We start from the raw sequence: 14,461 nt of genomic DNA, 5'->3' as shown, positions 1-14,461 counted from the left end.
CATCTGACCATATGACATTCTCCCAATCCTCTTCTGGATCATCCAAATGCACTTCAGACGGGCCTGGACATGTACTGGCTTAAGCAGGGGGACACGTCTGGCACTGCAGGATTTGAGTCCCTGGCGGCGTAGTGTGTTACTGATGGTAGGCTTTGTTACTTTGTTCCCAGCTCTCTGCAGGTCATTCACTAGGTCCCCCCGTGTGGTTCTGGGATTTTTGCTCACCGTTCTTGTGATCATTTTGACCCCACGGGGTGAGATCTTGCGTGGAGCCCCAGATCGAGGGAGATTATCAGTGGTCTTGTATGTCTTCCATTTCCTAATAATTGCTCCCACAGTTGATTTATTCAAACCAAGCTGCTTACCTATTGCAGATTCAGTCTTCCCAGCCTGGTGCAGGTCTACAATTTTGTTTTTGGTGTCCTTTGACAGCTCTTTGGTCTTGGCCATTGTGGAGTTTGGAGTGTGACTGTTTGAGGTTGTGGACAGGTGTCTTTTATACTGATAACAAGTTCAAACAGGTGCCATTAATACAGGTAACGAGTGGAGGACAGAGGAGCCTCTTAAAGAAGAAGTTACAGGTCTGTGAGAGCCAGAAATCTTGCTCGTTTGTAGGTGACCAAATACTTATTTTCCACCATAATTTGCAAATAAATTCATTAAAAATCCTACAATGGGATTTTCTGGATTTTTTTTTCTCAATTTGTCTGTCATAGTTGACGTGTACCTATGATGAAAATTACAGGCCTCTCTCATCTTTTTAAGTGGGAGAACTTGCACAATTGGTGGCTGACTAAATACTTTTTTTCCCCACTGTATGTGTGTTTCTACCCCTATGAGCATTCACACACCATTCACTCTTCCTCTCCTGGTGCGAGACCGGGTGCGTCCTTCTTACCAGGTTACACTTAAGTAACGGTCCAGGAAAGGTGCGCCAACCTTTCTCCACCAAAGACAGAAACTTCAAACGACCTCAAACACAGTTTCTCTCCTCAACACAGAAAATAAGCTATTATCTGCAGGATTTCTTATTATTCTCATTCATACAGATGAGTAGCCACCCGTGCCCAAATGAATCAGACAGTTAAATGACTCACAGTAGCCCAAGCAAACCACTCATCCACATGAGATGATCAGACCTACTATATCTAACACTTTCTCTATATTTTGAAGCCTTAGTGGCTGTTTAACCCGTTCACCTACTCTGGATGACCGGTGTTAACTCCAATTTATGTCACCTACTCCGGATGACCTATCTTTTTACCTGATCGACCCTTTCTGATTCACTTCCCGACACAAGAAAGACGATTTTATACAGGATTTCTATCTACCTATATAGCCCTCTAGGTGATTCACTTCCTCGACACACCCTTTCTGGACTTCTATCTTACACTTTCCTAAGCGACGTGTAAATTCGGCCCTTTCTTCTGACACAGAAAAAAGCGGTATTACACAGGATTTCTGCCTACCTAAGTGGCCCTCTAAACGATACACTTCCTCGACACGTTTAGAGTGGTATCTGTAGGGCTTTGACCAATTTATTATCTGATCGTTCAAACAGATGGACAGCCGCCTGTGCCAAAGCAACCCAGACAAAGCGATCAGCAGGATGAATCAAATGAATTGAACAGACGGTTCAGACGAACAACAGAGTGACATCGACATGTATTCTTAAATCCAAAAGCTCCCAGTCTCTAATTTTCTGGTTCTTAAATTTGGAGACCTACTTGGTATTCTGCGGCTGAGGCCGGGCCCCGGATCGAACCACACAAACTTTATACTATATAAGTAAGAACTTGGCTTACCTTTTTTAAAAGCGGCCGCTTTGTTTGTATGGTCCGTCCAAGCCGTTTCACAGCCGCATATGTCCACCGTCTCTGGTCCCTGTTTCCAACTCCTGGCAACGCTCGCCATTTATGTCGTATAAATATTTGACTCAAAAGTAGTCAACTCAAAAATATCTCTCAAGAAACTGGAGCTTGTGAATCCAAAAATTAGGCTTTATTATTGCATAACAAAGCCGAGCTTGCTCCATGGAACAACTGGCTCTCCTTGGCTCAAAGATCTTCTTTTATACAAATACAAGTGCACAATCATGCTTACATAGCATATACAGTTACTCCCCTTAGGGCAAATGATTAACTTATTTTAGTGCCGCTCTACCCTTATCTTTCAACGTCCAGATGTCACATGTGGTTTACTCCAAAAGGCCATGGGCGCTTTTCCATATGAGGCCTCTTTCCCTTATCTCATTATATTGGTGGCGTGGCTCAGACACTTTCTTAAAAAATAATATACATACATTCATTAAAGCACGGTTACACACTGCATTGATTATATTCCTTATTTAGGCATGCATCTGGATTATAAAATATCAATCATGTTTACTATATTTTACCTTTGACATTTCCCAACATTTTGCCTTAATGATACATAAAATATTTCTATTGAAATTCCACAAATTAACTTTTAACAAGGCACACCTGTTAATTGAAATGCATTCCAGGTGACTTCCTCGTTAATCTGTTTGAGAGAATGCCAATAGTGTGCAAAGCTGTCATCAAGGCAAACGGTGGCTACTTTGAAGAATCTCAAATATAAAATATATTTTGATTTGTTTAACACTTTTTTTGGTTACTACATGATTCCATGTGTGTTATTTCATAGTTTTGATGTCTTCACTACTATTGTACAATGTAGAAAATAGTAAAAATAAAGAAAAACCCTGGATTACAGCTGTGAGTCTTTCTGGGTAAGTCTCTAAGAGCTTTGCACACCTGTATTGTACAATATTCGCTAATTATTCTTTTTTAAATTCTTCAAGCTCTGTCAAGTTGGTTGTTGATCATTGCTAGACAGCCATTTTCAAGTCTTGCCATAGATTTTTAAGCCGATTTAAGTCAAAACTGTAACTAGGCCACTCAGAAACATTTAATGTCGTCTTGGTAAGCAACACCAGTGTATATTTGGCCTTGTGTTTTAGGTTATTGTCCTGCTGAAAGGTGAATTTGTCTCCCAGTGTCTTTTGGAAAGCAGACTGAACTAGGTTTTCCTCTAGGACTTTGCCCGTGCTTAGCTCTATTCTGTTTATTTTCATCCTAAAAAAAACTCCCTAGTGCTTGCCGATGACAAGCCTACCCATACCATGATGCAGCCACCACCATGCTTGAAAATGTGAAGACTGGTACTCAGCCATGTGTTGTGTTGGATTTGCCCCAAACTGGCGCTTCGTATTCAGGACGTAAAGTCAATGTCTTTACCACATTTTTTGCAGTTTTACTTTAGTGCCTTAATGCAAACAGGATGCATGTTTTGGAATATGTTTTATTCTGTACAGGCTTCCTTCTTTTCACTCTGTCATTTAGGTTAGTATTGTGGAGTAACTACAATGTTGTTGATCCATCCACAGTTTTCTCCTATCACAGACATTAAACTCTGTAACTGTTTTAGAATCACCATTGGCCTCATGGTGAAATCCATGAGCAGTTTCTTTCCTCTCCGGCAACTGAGTTAGGTAGGACGCCTGTATCTTTGTAGTGCCTGGGTGTATTGATATACCATTCAAAGTGTAATTAATAGCTTCACCATGCTCAAAGGCATATTCAATGTCTGCTTTTTAAAAATCCAATCTACCAATAGGTGCCCTTCTTTGCGAGGCATTGGAAAACCTCCCTGGTCTTTGTGGTTGAATCTGTGTTTGAAATTCACTGCTCAACTGAGAGACCTTACAGATACAGTTGAAGTCGGAAGTTTACATACACCTTAGCTAAATACATTTAAACTCAGTTTTCACAATTCCTGACATTTAATCCTGGTTAAACGGCCCTGTCTTAGGTCAGTTAGGATCACCACTTTATTTTAAGAATGTGAAATGTCAGAATAATAGTAGAGAGAATTATTTATTTCAGCTTTTATTTCTTTCATCACATTCCCAGTGGGTCAGAAGTTTACATACACTCAATTAGTATTTGGTAGCATTGCCTTTAAATTGTTTAACTTGGGTCAAACGTTTCAGGTAGCCTTCCACAAGATTCCCACAAAAAGTTGGGTTAATTTTGGCCCGTTCCTCCTGACAGAGCTGGTGTAACTGAGTCAGGTTTGTAGGCCTCCTTGCTCGCACACGCTTTTTCAGTTCTGCCCACAAATGTTCTAAAGGATTGAGGTCAGTGCTTTGTGATGGCCACTCCAATACCTTGACTTTGTTGTCCTTAAGCCATTTTGCCACAACTTTGGAAGTATGCTTGGGATCATTGTACATTTGGAAGACCCATTTGCGACCAAGCTTTAACTTCCTGACTGATGTCTTGAGATGTTGCTTCAATATATCCACATAATTTTCCTTCCTCATGATGCCATCTATTTTGTGAAGTGCACCAGTCCCTCCTGCAGCAAAGCACCCCCACAGCATGATGCTGCCACCCCCGTGCTTCACGGTTGGGATGGTGTTCTTCGGCTTGCAAGCAACCCCCTTTTTCCTCCAAACATAACGATGGTCATTATTGCCAAACAGTTCTATTTTCATTTCATTAGACCAGAGGACATTTCTCCAAAAAGTACGATCTTTGTCCCCATGTGCAGTTGCAAACCGTAGTCTGGCTTTTTTATCGTGGTTTTGGAGCAGTGGCTTCTTCCTTGCTGAGCGGCCTTTCAGGTTATGTCAATATAGGACTCGTTTTACTGTGGATATAGATAATGCTGTACCTGTTTCCTCCAGCATCTTGTTGTTCTGGGATTTATTTGCACTTTTCACACCAAAGTATGTTCATCTCTAGGAGACAGAACACATCTCCTTCCTGAGCGGTATGACGTCTGTGTGGTGTTTATACTTGCGTACTATTGTTTGTACAGATGAACGTGGTACCTTCAGGCATTTGGAAATTGCTCCCAAGGATGAACCAGACTACAGTCTACAATTTTCTTTCTGAGGTCTTGGCTGATTTTATTTTATTTTCCCATGATGTCAAGCAAAGAGGCACTGGGTTTGAAGGTAGGCCTTGAAATACATCCACAGGTACACCTCCAATTGACTCAAATTATGTCAATTAGCCTATCAGAAGCTTCTAAAGCCATGAAATCATTTTCTGGAATTTTCCAAGCTGTTTAAAGGCACCGTCAACTTAGTGTATGTAAACTTCTGACCCACTAGAATTGTGATACTGTGAAATAATCTGTCTGTAAACAATTACTTGTGTCATGCACAAAGTAGATGTCCTGACCGACTTGCCAAAACTATAGTTTGTTAACAAGAAATTTGTGGAGTGGTTGAAAAACGAGTTTTAATGACTCCAACCTAAGTGTATGTAAACTTCCGACTTCAACTGTAATTGAATGTGTCGGGTACAGAGATGAGGTAGTCATTAAAAAAATCATGTTAAACACTATTATTGCACACAGAGTCCATACAACGTATTATGTGACTTGTTAAGCACATTTGTACTCCTGAACTTATTTAGGCTTGCCATAACAAAGGGGTTGAATACTTACTAACTCAAGTAATTTCAGCTTTAACTTTTTTATTAATTTGTAAAAATTTCTAAAAACATATTTCCACTTTGACATTATGGGGTATTGTGTGTAGGCCAGTGACACAAACTCTCAATTTAATCAATTTAAAATTCAGGCTGTAACACAACAAAATGTGAAAACACACATAAATCACTATGTGTTGGCATGATTGTCCACTGCTTTAGAGGTCATATCGAGTGGTAAAATGTTCCATAGTTCCTATTTGGCTGTATAATAATAAATACAAAAATGGTTTAGTTTTGTATTCATCGCAGCTAAGAGCTGAATTGCATATTCAAAAGTACAAACGTACTGTCAAAGTAGCTTATTTTCACAAGACTGAGCCATCGCAGCCTGCAGTCCTCTCCTCTCAATTCTGCTTCTCCTCAAACCAGTGTTGTGGTTGTGGCATTAATTTGTCCCTCCAGGATTTCGCAGGGATTTTTTTTGGTGATACTTTGCATGGCAATATGCAGTGATTTAGTCGAATTTGTAGCGAAAATGAAGGAAAAAAGTTGGCTTGATTGAACCGTATTATGCAGTGATTGGTTGAAATTCCGAGCCCTCTTTTTGTACTGCGGTGATGGGTCAGTTTTATGTGATAATATTGTGATGATTTGGCTGTTTTATGCAGAAATAGTGCAGTGATTGGTCAAATTTGCAAGCCCTGTGTGAAATTGTTGATTTTGCTCAAAATGTTGCCATCGCAGAATCCTGGAGGGACTGATTAAACAAGTCCATTCATTTCCTCTTCTCTTTCCTTTGGTTATAGGCTACCACCTGCTCCACTGAGGTCCAGAGAGCCAGGCCAGGATCCATCACTCCCATCCATCCATGCCTCAGGATTGTCCCCCGTCAGACGGCCTTCCTCCCAGCCCTCACTGGAGAGATCAGCCACCCTGCCTCCAGGTATTGGCCATCCCATGGATGCCAAGCCCCCCTCCGCCTTCAGCCCCAGCAAAAGTCTCTGCCATCGCTCTCCCTCCCCCATCAGGGGACTCCCCTGCTCCTCTCCCACCCCTTCTGCCTTGACCAAGTCCCTGGCTGCATCCTGCATCAGCCAGTCCATCAGCCAGAGTCTGGCCAAGAAGAACGCTCGCCTCCAGGGCCAGGCCACCCCTCCCCCAGACAGTCCAGCCTCTCTAGCCCCCGCTCCCACTGCATCCCCACTCAGGATGAGGTCTCCCTCCCCCAAACTCACCTCTGGCCCCGGCGGCCCCCCTCTGAGTCCTGGCCATGCCCATGCTTCCTACTCCAGAGATGGCAGCGAGTGTCCCCCTTTTCCTCTCCGGTCTACTTCACTCCGCTCCAGCCCATGCCCATGCCCATCCCCATCCCCAGCCCTGTCCCCCCCACCATACCGCAGCCAGCGCTCAGTCTCCCCAGTCAGCTTGCATCACACCACCTCTTCCTCTGCCTCTCCACAGCCCAGGCCTGCTGCCCTAGACCAGCCACGTCATATTGGTTTGAATGGAAACAGCAACAACAATAACAACAACAACAATAACACCACTAACGGAGGATGGGCCATGAATCACCGGATGCCACCGTTAGTGTGTGCCAATAGTATACCACACCCCCATGATTCTCTTTGGAGTGGTTCTACTCACACTCCCAACAGGGTGGCAAGGCCCTTCTCTGCCTCGGAGCCCAGCTCACGAGTGCAGTCCCCCTCTCCCTCCCCATCTCCATTCAGCAGGATCTGCTCCCCTCCCCCAGTCCAGAATCATACAGGCCCTCTGATGAACAAGCCCCCCAACCCTAGAAGCACCCGGACAGGAGGGGCTAGCCCCTTCAACCACCTGGGCCTCTCCCTGGAGCTCCCCAGGGCCTCCTCAGCCTGCTCCTCAGGCATCAACTCCCCTCGTATTACCTCCCCTCCGCCCATTGGGGTTCCTGCCAATGTGTGGGGAGTCGCCGCTCCTCAGCCGCGGAATGCCAAATTGGCATTTCCTTCCTCCTCCATAGCCTCAGCCACATGGAGAGATGGCTTCTCACCCTCCATGCAGAGAAGCTCCAGCACCACCTCCTCTCCCCCATCTGGTTTCTCCCCATGCTCTCCAACCCCTTCTCAGAACCTGCAGAGGACCAAGGGGAGCAGCCTGCCCTTCCTCAGCCTGGCTGACCAACCACCCAGCCCAGTCAGGAATGGGAGGAGGTCATGGGGGGAGAGCGGAGGGTGCAGGGCTGTGGGTGCAGAGCAGGAGTCTGGGCTGATGAGCCCCCGAGGGGGATCCTACTTCTACAGCGGCTCCTACAGTGGCTCCCCATCCTGCCTTAGCCCCGGGGCCTTGTCCCCTGTCAGACTGGCCCCTGGGAAGAGCACCCACGGCGGTCAACACTTCACCAGCATTGCCTGGCCCGACGTACGAGAACTCCTGACCAAGTATGACAGTGGAGACAGCCCTGACCGGAGCGCTCCGACCTCCCCTGTCTGGCCTCAGGATGAGTGGGGTGACCCAGACCTTGGGGAGGACAGTTGCCGGAGCCGCCTGATCTGTGCAAATGTGCCTCGGGCCTCCCCAGCCCCAGACATGGGCGCACCCATCCAGTACCCTCACAGGAGTGAGCCAAAGCCAGAGGACACCTCCTCAACGCAGGCAGCCAGAAGGACTCTAAAGACTAGCTATGCTACCACTGTGAACCTGCAGATTGCTGGTAGTGGACGTATCACTTCCTTCAGCAACACCCAGGTGAGCCTGAGCCAGACCTTAGCCCCTGTGGTAGACAACAAGGGCAGACGGAGGGTCAGCATCAATGCCTGCAACCTTACCCTTCCCGTTCCCCAGAACTGCAAGAGGATGTGAGGGGCTGCGACTGGGGGACCTCCTCCAAGGTGCCTTATGCCTCAGTGAAGGTCTAAATAGGCACTTTGCCCTGAAAAAGGGGTGTTCATAGGGATCCTATGAGATATAACTCCAGGTCATATGATAATGAATTACATTAGACTTAATTGGACAGTAGACTGAATCACCTGTTCTTCCAGATGACAATCTGACAATGTCAGGGATTCTGCAACCAACTCCACATACCACCGTCCGGCCACCTATATCACTGTCCAACAGGACACCGACTGAACCCACAGACAAATTAGTTAGCCTTGAGTTAGCCTTTTATCAGTCGTTTTGTTCTTGTAAGGTTCTTTCAAAATAAATTCTGTTTATTCTGTTAAACAAAAAACAATGTATTTTTTACCAAACACCTGTGTTTATGCTTGTGGCTGGCATGGTGAAAATTGTCAATTATTTTCTTCTATTTATGAAGTAGTCTTATTTTGTCTGCATTTCTGGCACTTAATTTTATGTCTTTATTTTGCACAATGTCCTCAGCTGTGTGTGTAGTTAAGACGTGTCTGTGAAGTTAGCTTTTATTTCAGACCAAATCATGATGTTGATGTTTTTATGTATTCTAACCTATGTTTCTGTTGTAGTTTTATCAGTGGTTCATGTTGAAAAATATATAAAAATAAGGGAAGATAAGGGCAACACATTTCAGGGAAAATAAAGTGCAAGAAAATGAATGCTGTGAGTCATTCACATGCATTTTTATTGCTGCACAACACAGTGTCTTCAGGCTACAATGTCCCATTTTGATAGCATAGGCTTAGCTACTTTTTTAAGTACCCTATTTATATATCAGATTTGAAATTGTGTGAGCTCCTGTGGTCAAAAGACTCAAAAAAACAACCACTGTGTCTATTACTTATGTGCATTTCAGTTATTTGTACTCCAGTAATAATACAAAAATTAAAGACCTTTTGATGTTGTCTGTCTCCTTTATAAATCCTCCAATTATACCTTATGATATGAATTTGTCAATATCCTGGAAAACAGCTATTAACACCGAATGACAATGTTTCCATACTTACCTACTTTTCAGAAGGAAAATAGTTCCCTGGAACTGGTCGAAGTGCATGCGTCAAGGTCGATCGGAAGGGGGTGAATGATTAAGAAGAATAGTGATGGAAGTTCGGCTCTTTTTACTGACTCGGATCTTATTCGAGTCGTTTAGTCAAAATAACGAATCTTTCGACTCATTTCGTTCATTTGAGTCAGTAATGCCCAGAGCACGCAGGATCACCATCAGCACATATCTTTCGCGAACTGCAGCACCTAAAGGATTCGTTTTCGAGTTTGTTAATTAGAGGCTGTGTTGGCCGATGTTTTGGTTCTACAAAGCTGTGTCGACCATAACTTTCAATATAATTGTATTCATTCTTGCACCATGAGATCATCAGTTCTAAACCTGTCTTTTTATTCTCTATGGATGATCTATTTTGCCTGCGCGCATATATGACAGACAGTTGTTGGTCGGAGCACGTCTCCGGAGTCACCGGAGATGCCCGTATTAATCCTGCTGTAGAATTATTTGCGTCCAGCAGGTCAAACGAACGACTAAAACGAACGAGTCAATAAGAAAAATGAATCATGACTCTCGAGTCAGTAAAAAGCGTCCTTCAAAAAGAACAAATCGTTCGCGAACTGCACATCACTTATAAAGTACTGGTGTTGGGGTTGGGGTGGACTCACTAGGCTATGCTCAGAGCATAACTGAGCATGTACAATTTCAGGATTTTGTTGCAGTACAAGTAGTATAGATTTTAACTACACAATTTGAACTTCAGCTGTGGATTTTAAAGTGTCCTAGGTCGAGTCATCTGCTTCTTGACGGAATTACTTTTGTTTTCACTTTGTACCCTTCCTACGGTGCAAACTTCAGTAGTCTCTCAAGCTGATTTACCATGCCACAGTAAGTTATTGCTATATGTATGAACCAGTAGCCTACTGTAATAGAGAATAATGTTGTATTTCTTGAGAGTACCTATCCCAAATGCCACTGAAAAAACGGAACTATCTTCTTTGCATAAATCGCTCTGTGACTCAATTTTACAGTAGGCTAGGCTGTATGAGATTCTTATCATTTCCCATAAAGTAGAATTCATGAATCATGTGGTGTTTATTTAGTCTAATGGTCTGCTACCCGTTGCACACTGCTTTCAGGTGAATGTTAAACGTGCAATAATGACCAATAAATGGCACACATTGCTTACATATCTATCCTATTGCATTCTATGCTGCGGGAGGATCTCAGAAAATCGATGTTCTTCATTACTGCAATTTAGGGCAGGTTTTCTTGATTTTAGGCTCAAAAGAAGTGCATCTTCCTCGCACATGGGATTGTTCACTTTTTTTGTGTTTGGAATTGCATGGTTAGGGTATAAGGGAGTAACTAGCACCCCTGTAATTCACATTAAGACCACAAGATGTCACCAAATTATTTCCCCAACACTTTCACTGGCTGCCACTGCTCTTGCTCAACAAAAACTTCTGGAGATATTTCAACAAAACGATTTGTGGTGAATTGATCTAATTTTTAGAACATTTGAAAAAGATGTAGATATATTCCAATGAAGTTAGATCTATAATTATATACAACTAGGAAAGCCTTAAGATAAATAATCGACTTGTTTCGAGAGAAACATTTAGATAATTTTTGAGTAAAGTAGTAATATGTTGGATGAGTGTGTTGGGGGCACAGTAATTCTGCGCTCTGGCACATTCAGACGAGACTACTCTGAAATCGGAGTAGATAGCCAGACTGAATTTATGAACGCACCCAACATAAAAGCACGGGTCCAGCTATGCTCAGACACTTCTCTCCCAGTCCACAGGAGGCATAGAGCCACTTGATCCGTGAGGTGCAAGGGGAGATTTGGCAGGAGGAAACCTTAGGTCCCTTACTAATCATCAGCTTAGGTAAGTATCCTTTGGGCTGCAAAGCTCATTGGGCAAAAGTGTTCTAAATAAAAAGGAGGGCTTTTAACTATTTTTATTATTAGATGGTTATTTGTTTATTTATTAATTTTGCTATTTGATTTAGAAACATATACACTGCTCAAAAAAATAAAGGGAACACTAAAATAACACATCCTAGATCTGAATGAATGAAATCATCTTATTAAATACTTTTTTCTTTACATAGTTGAATGTGCTGACAACAAAATCATACAAAATTATCAATGGAAATTAAATGTATCAACCCATGGAGGTCTGGATTTGGAGTCACCCTCAAAATTAAAGTGGAAAACCACACTACAGGCTGATCCAACTTTGATGTAATGTCCTTAAAACAAGTCAAAATGAGGCTCAGTAGTGTGTGTGGCCTCCACGTGCCTGTATGACCTCCCTACAACGCCTGGGCATGCTCCTGATGAGGTGGCGGATGGTCTCCTGAGGGATCTCCTCCCAGACCTGGACTAAAGCATCCGCCAACTCCTGGACAGTCTGTGGTGCAACGTGGCGTTGGTGGATGGAGCGAGACATGATGTCCCAGATGTGCTCAATTGGATTCAGGTCTGGGGAACAGGCGGGCCAGTCCATAGCATCAATGCCTTCCTCTTGCAGGAACTGCTGACACATTCCAGCCACATGAGGTCTAGCATTGTCTTGCATTAGGAGGAACCCAGGGCCAACCGCACCAGCATATGATCTCACAAGGGGTCTGAGGATCTCATCTCGGTACCTAATGGCAGTCAGGCTACCTCTGGCGAGCATATGGAGGGCTGTGCGGCCCCCCCAAAAAATGCCACCCCACACCATGACTGACCCACCGCCAAACCGGTCATGCTGGAGGATGTTGCAGGCAGCAGAACGTTGTCCACGGCATCTCCAGACTCTGTCACGTCTGTCACGTGCTCAGTGTGAACCTGCTTTCATCTGTGAAGAGCACAGGGTGCCAGTGGCGAATTTGCCAATCTTGGTGTTCTCTGGCAAATGCCAAACGTCCTGCACGGTGTTGGGCTGTAAGCACAACCCCCACCTGTGGACGTCGGGCCCTCATACCACCCTCATGGAGTCTGTTTCTGACCGTTTGAGCAGACACATGCACATTTGTGGCCTGCTGGAGGTCATTTTGCAGGGCTCTGGCAGTGCTCCTCCAGCTCCTCCTTGCACAAAGGCGGAGGTAGCAGTCCTGCTGCTGGGTTGTTGCCCTCCTACGGCCTCCTCCACGTCTCCTGATGTACTGGCCTGTCTCCTGGTAGCGCCTCCATGCTCTGAACACTACGCTGACAGACACAGCAAACCTTCTTGCCACAGCTCACATTGATGTGCCATCCTGGATGAGCTGCACTACCTGAGCCACTTGTGTGGGTTGTAGACTCCGTCTCATGCTACCACTAGAGTGAAAGCACCGCCAGCATTCAAAAGTGACCAAAACATCAGCCAGGAAGCATAGGAACTGAGAAGTGGTCTGTGGTCACCACCTGCAAAACCAGTCTTATTGGGGGCGTCTTGCTAATTGCCTATAATTTCCACCTGTTGTCTATTCCATTTGCACAACAGTATGTGAAATTTATTGTCAATCAGTGTTGCTTCCTAAGTGGACAGTTTGATTTCACAGAAGTGTGATTGACTTGGACTTACATTGTGTTGTTTAATTGTTCCCTTTATTTTTTTGAGCAGTGTATATTTTTCTTTGCAACTTTGCCTAGAAGGTCAGCATCCCGGAGTTTCTTGGCAATTTCTCGCATGGAATAGCCTTCATTTCTCAGAACAAGAATATACTGAAGAGTTTCAGAAGAAAGTTATTTGTTTCTGGCCATTTTGAGCCTGTAATCGAACCCACAATTGCTGATGCTCCAGATACTCAACTAGTCTCAAGAAGGCCAGTTTTATTGCTTCTTTAATCAGCAGAACAGTTTTCAGCTGTGCTAACATAATTGCAAAAGGGTTTTCTAATGATCAATTAGCCTTTTAAAATGATAAACTTGGATTAGCAAACACAACATGCCTTTGGAACACAGGACTGATGGTTGCTGATAATGGGCCTCTGTATGCCTATGTAGATATTCCATTAAAAATCAGTTGTTTCCAGCTACAATAGCCATTTACAACATTAACAATGTCTACACTGTATTTCTGATCTATTTGATTTTATTTTAATGGACAAAAAAATGGCTTTTCTTTTGAAAACAAGGACATTTCTAAGTGACCCCAAACTTTTGAATGGTAGTGTGTGTATACAGTGGGGAAAAAAAGTCAGCCACCAATTGTGCAAGTTCTCCCACTTAAAAAGATGAGAGAGGCCTGTAATTTTCATCATAGGTACACGTCAACTATGACAGACAAATTGAGGGAAAAAAATCCAGAAAATCACATTGTAGGATTTTTTATGAATTTATTTGCAAATTATGGTGGAAAATAAGTATTTGGTCACCTACAAACAAGCAAGATTTCTGTCTCTCACAGACCTGTAACTTATTCTTTAAGAGGCTCCTCTGTCCTCCACTCGTTACCTGTATTAATGGCACCTGTTTGAACTTGTTATCAGTATAAAAGACACCTGTCCACAACCTCAAACAGTCACACTCCAAACTCCACTATGGCCAAGACCAAAGAGCTGTCAAAGGACACCAGAAACAAAATTGTAGACCTGCACCAGGCTGGGAAGACTGAATCTGCAATAGGTAAGCAGCTTGGTTTGAAGAAATCAACTGTGGGAGCAATTATTAGGAAATGGAAGACATACAAGACCACTGATAATCTCCCTCGATCTGGGGCTCCACGCAAGATCTCACCCCCGTGGGGTCAAAATGATCACAAGAACGGTGAGCAAAAATCCCAGAACCACACGGGGGGACCTAGTGAATGACCTGCAGAGAGCTGGGACCAAAGTAACAAAGCCTACCATCAGTAACACACTACGCCGCCAGGGACTCAAATCCTGCAGTGCCAGACGTGTCCCCCTGCTTAAGCCAGTACATGTCCTGGCCCGTCTGAAGTTTGCTAGAGTGCATTTGGATGATCCAGAAGAGGATTGGGAGAATGTCATATGGTCAGATGAAACCAAAATATAACTTTTTGGTAAAAACTCAACTTGTCGTGTTTGGAGGACAAAGAATGCTGAGTTGCATCCAAAGAACACCATACCTACTGTGAAGCATGGGGGGTGGAAA

The 14,461-nt window shown here is 43.8% G+C and overlaps 2 protein-coding genes across 4 annotated transcripts in view; both read left to right on the top strand.

The window, feature by feature from the left end:
• LOC121562872 overlaps window positions 1-9,270 on the top strand; it is a 74,458-nt gene extending 65,188 nt beyond the window's left edge. For all 3 annotated transcript variants that reach the window (XM_041875036.2, XM_041875032.2, XM_041875039.1), the window contains one exon: window positions 6,278-9,270. In XM_041875036.2, the coding sequence (XP_041730970.1) occupies window positions 6,278-8,312 (2,035 nt within the window). In that variant the 3' untranslated portion in view covers window positions 8,313-9,270. The remainder of the gene's footprint in view (window positions 1-6,277) is intronic.
• Window positions 9,271-10,000: 730 nt separating this feature from the next.
• LOC121567093 (interleukin-15-like) overlaps window positions 10,001-14,461 on the top strand; it is a 45,573-nt gene continuing 41,112 nt past the window's right edge. Inside the window, exons 1-2 of the mRNA XM_041877035.2 lie at window positions 10,001-10,254; window positions 11,170-11,261. The gene's annotated coding sequence lies outside the window, so the exon portion shown is untranslated. The remainder of the gene's footprint in view (window positions 10,255-11,169; window positions 11,262-14,461) is intronic.

Source organism: Coregonus clupeaformis, chromosome 5 (assembly GCF_020615455.1).
Source record: "Coregonus clupeaformis isolate EN_2021a chromosome 5, ASM2061545v1, whole genome shotgun sequence".
In the NCBI taxonomy this organism is placed as follows: Eukaryota; Metazoa; Chordata; class Actinopteri; order Salmoniformes; family Salmonidae; genus Coregonus; species Coregonus clupeaformis.
This window is presented reverse-complemented; position numbering and strand designations above follow the sequence as displayed.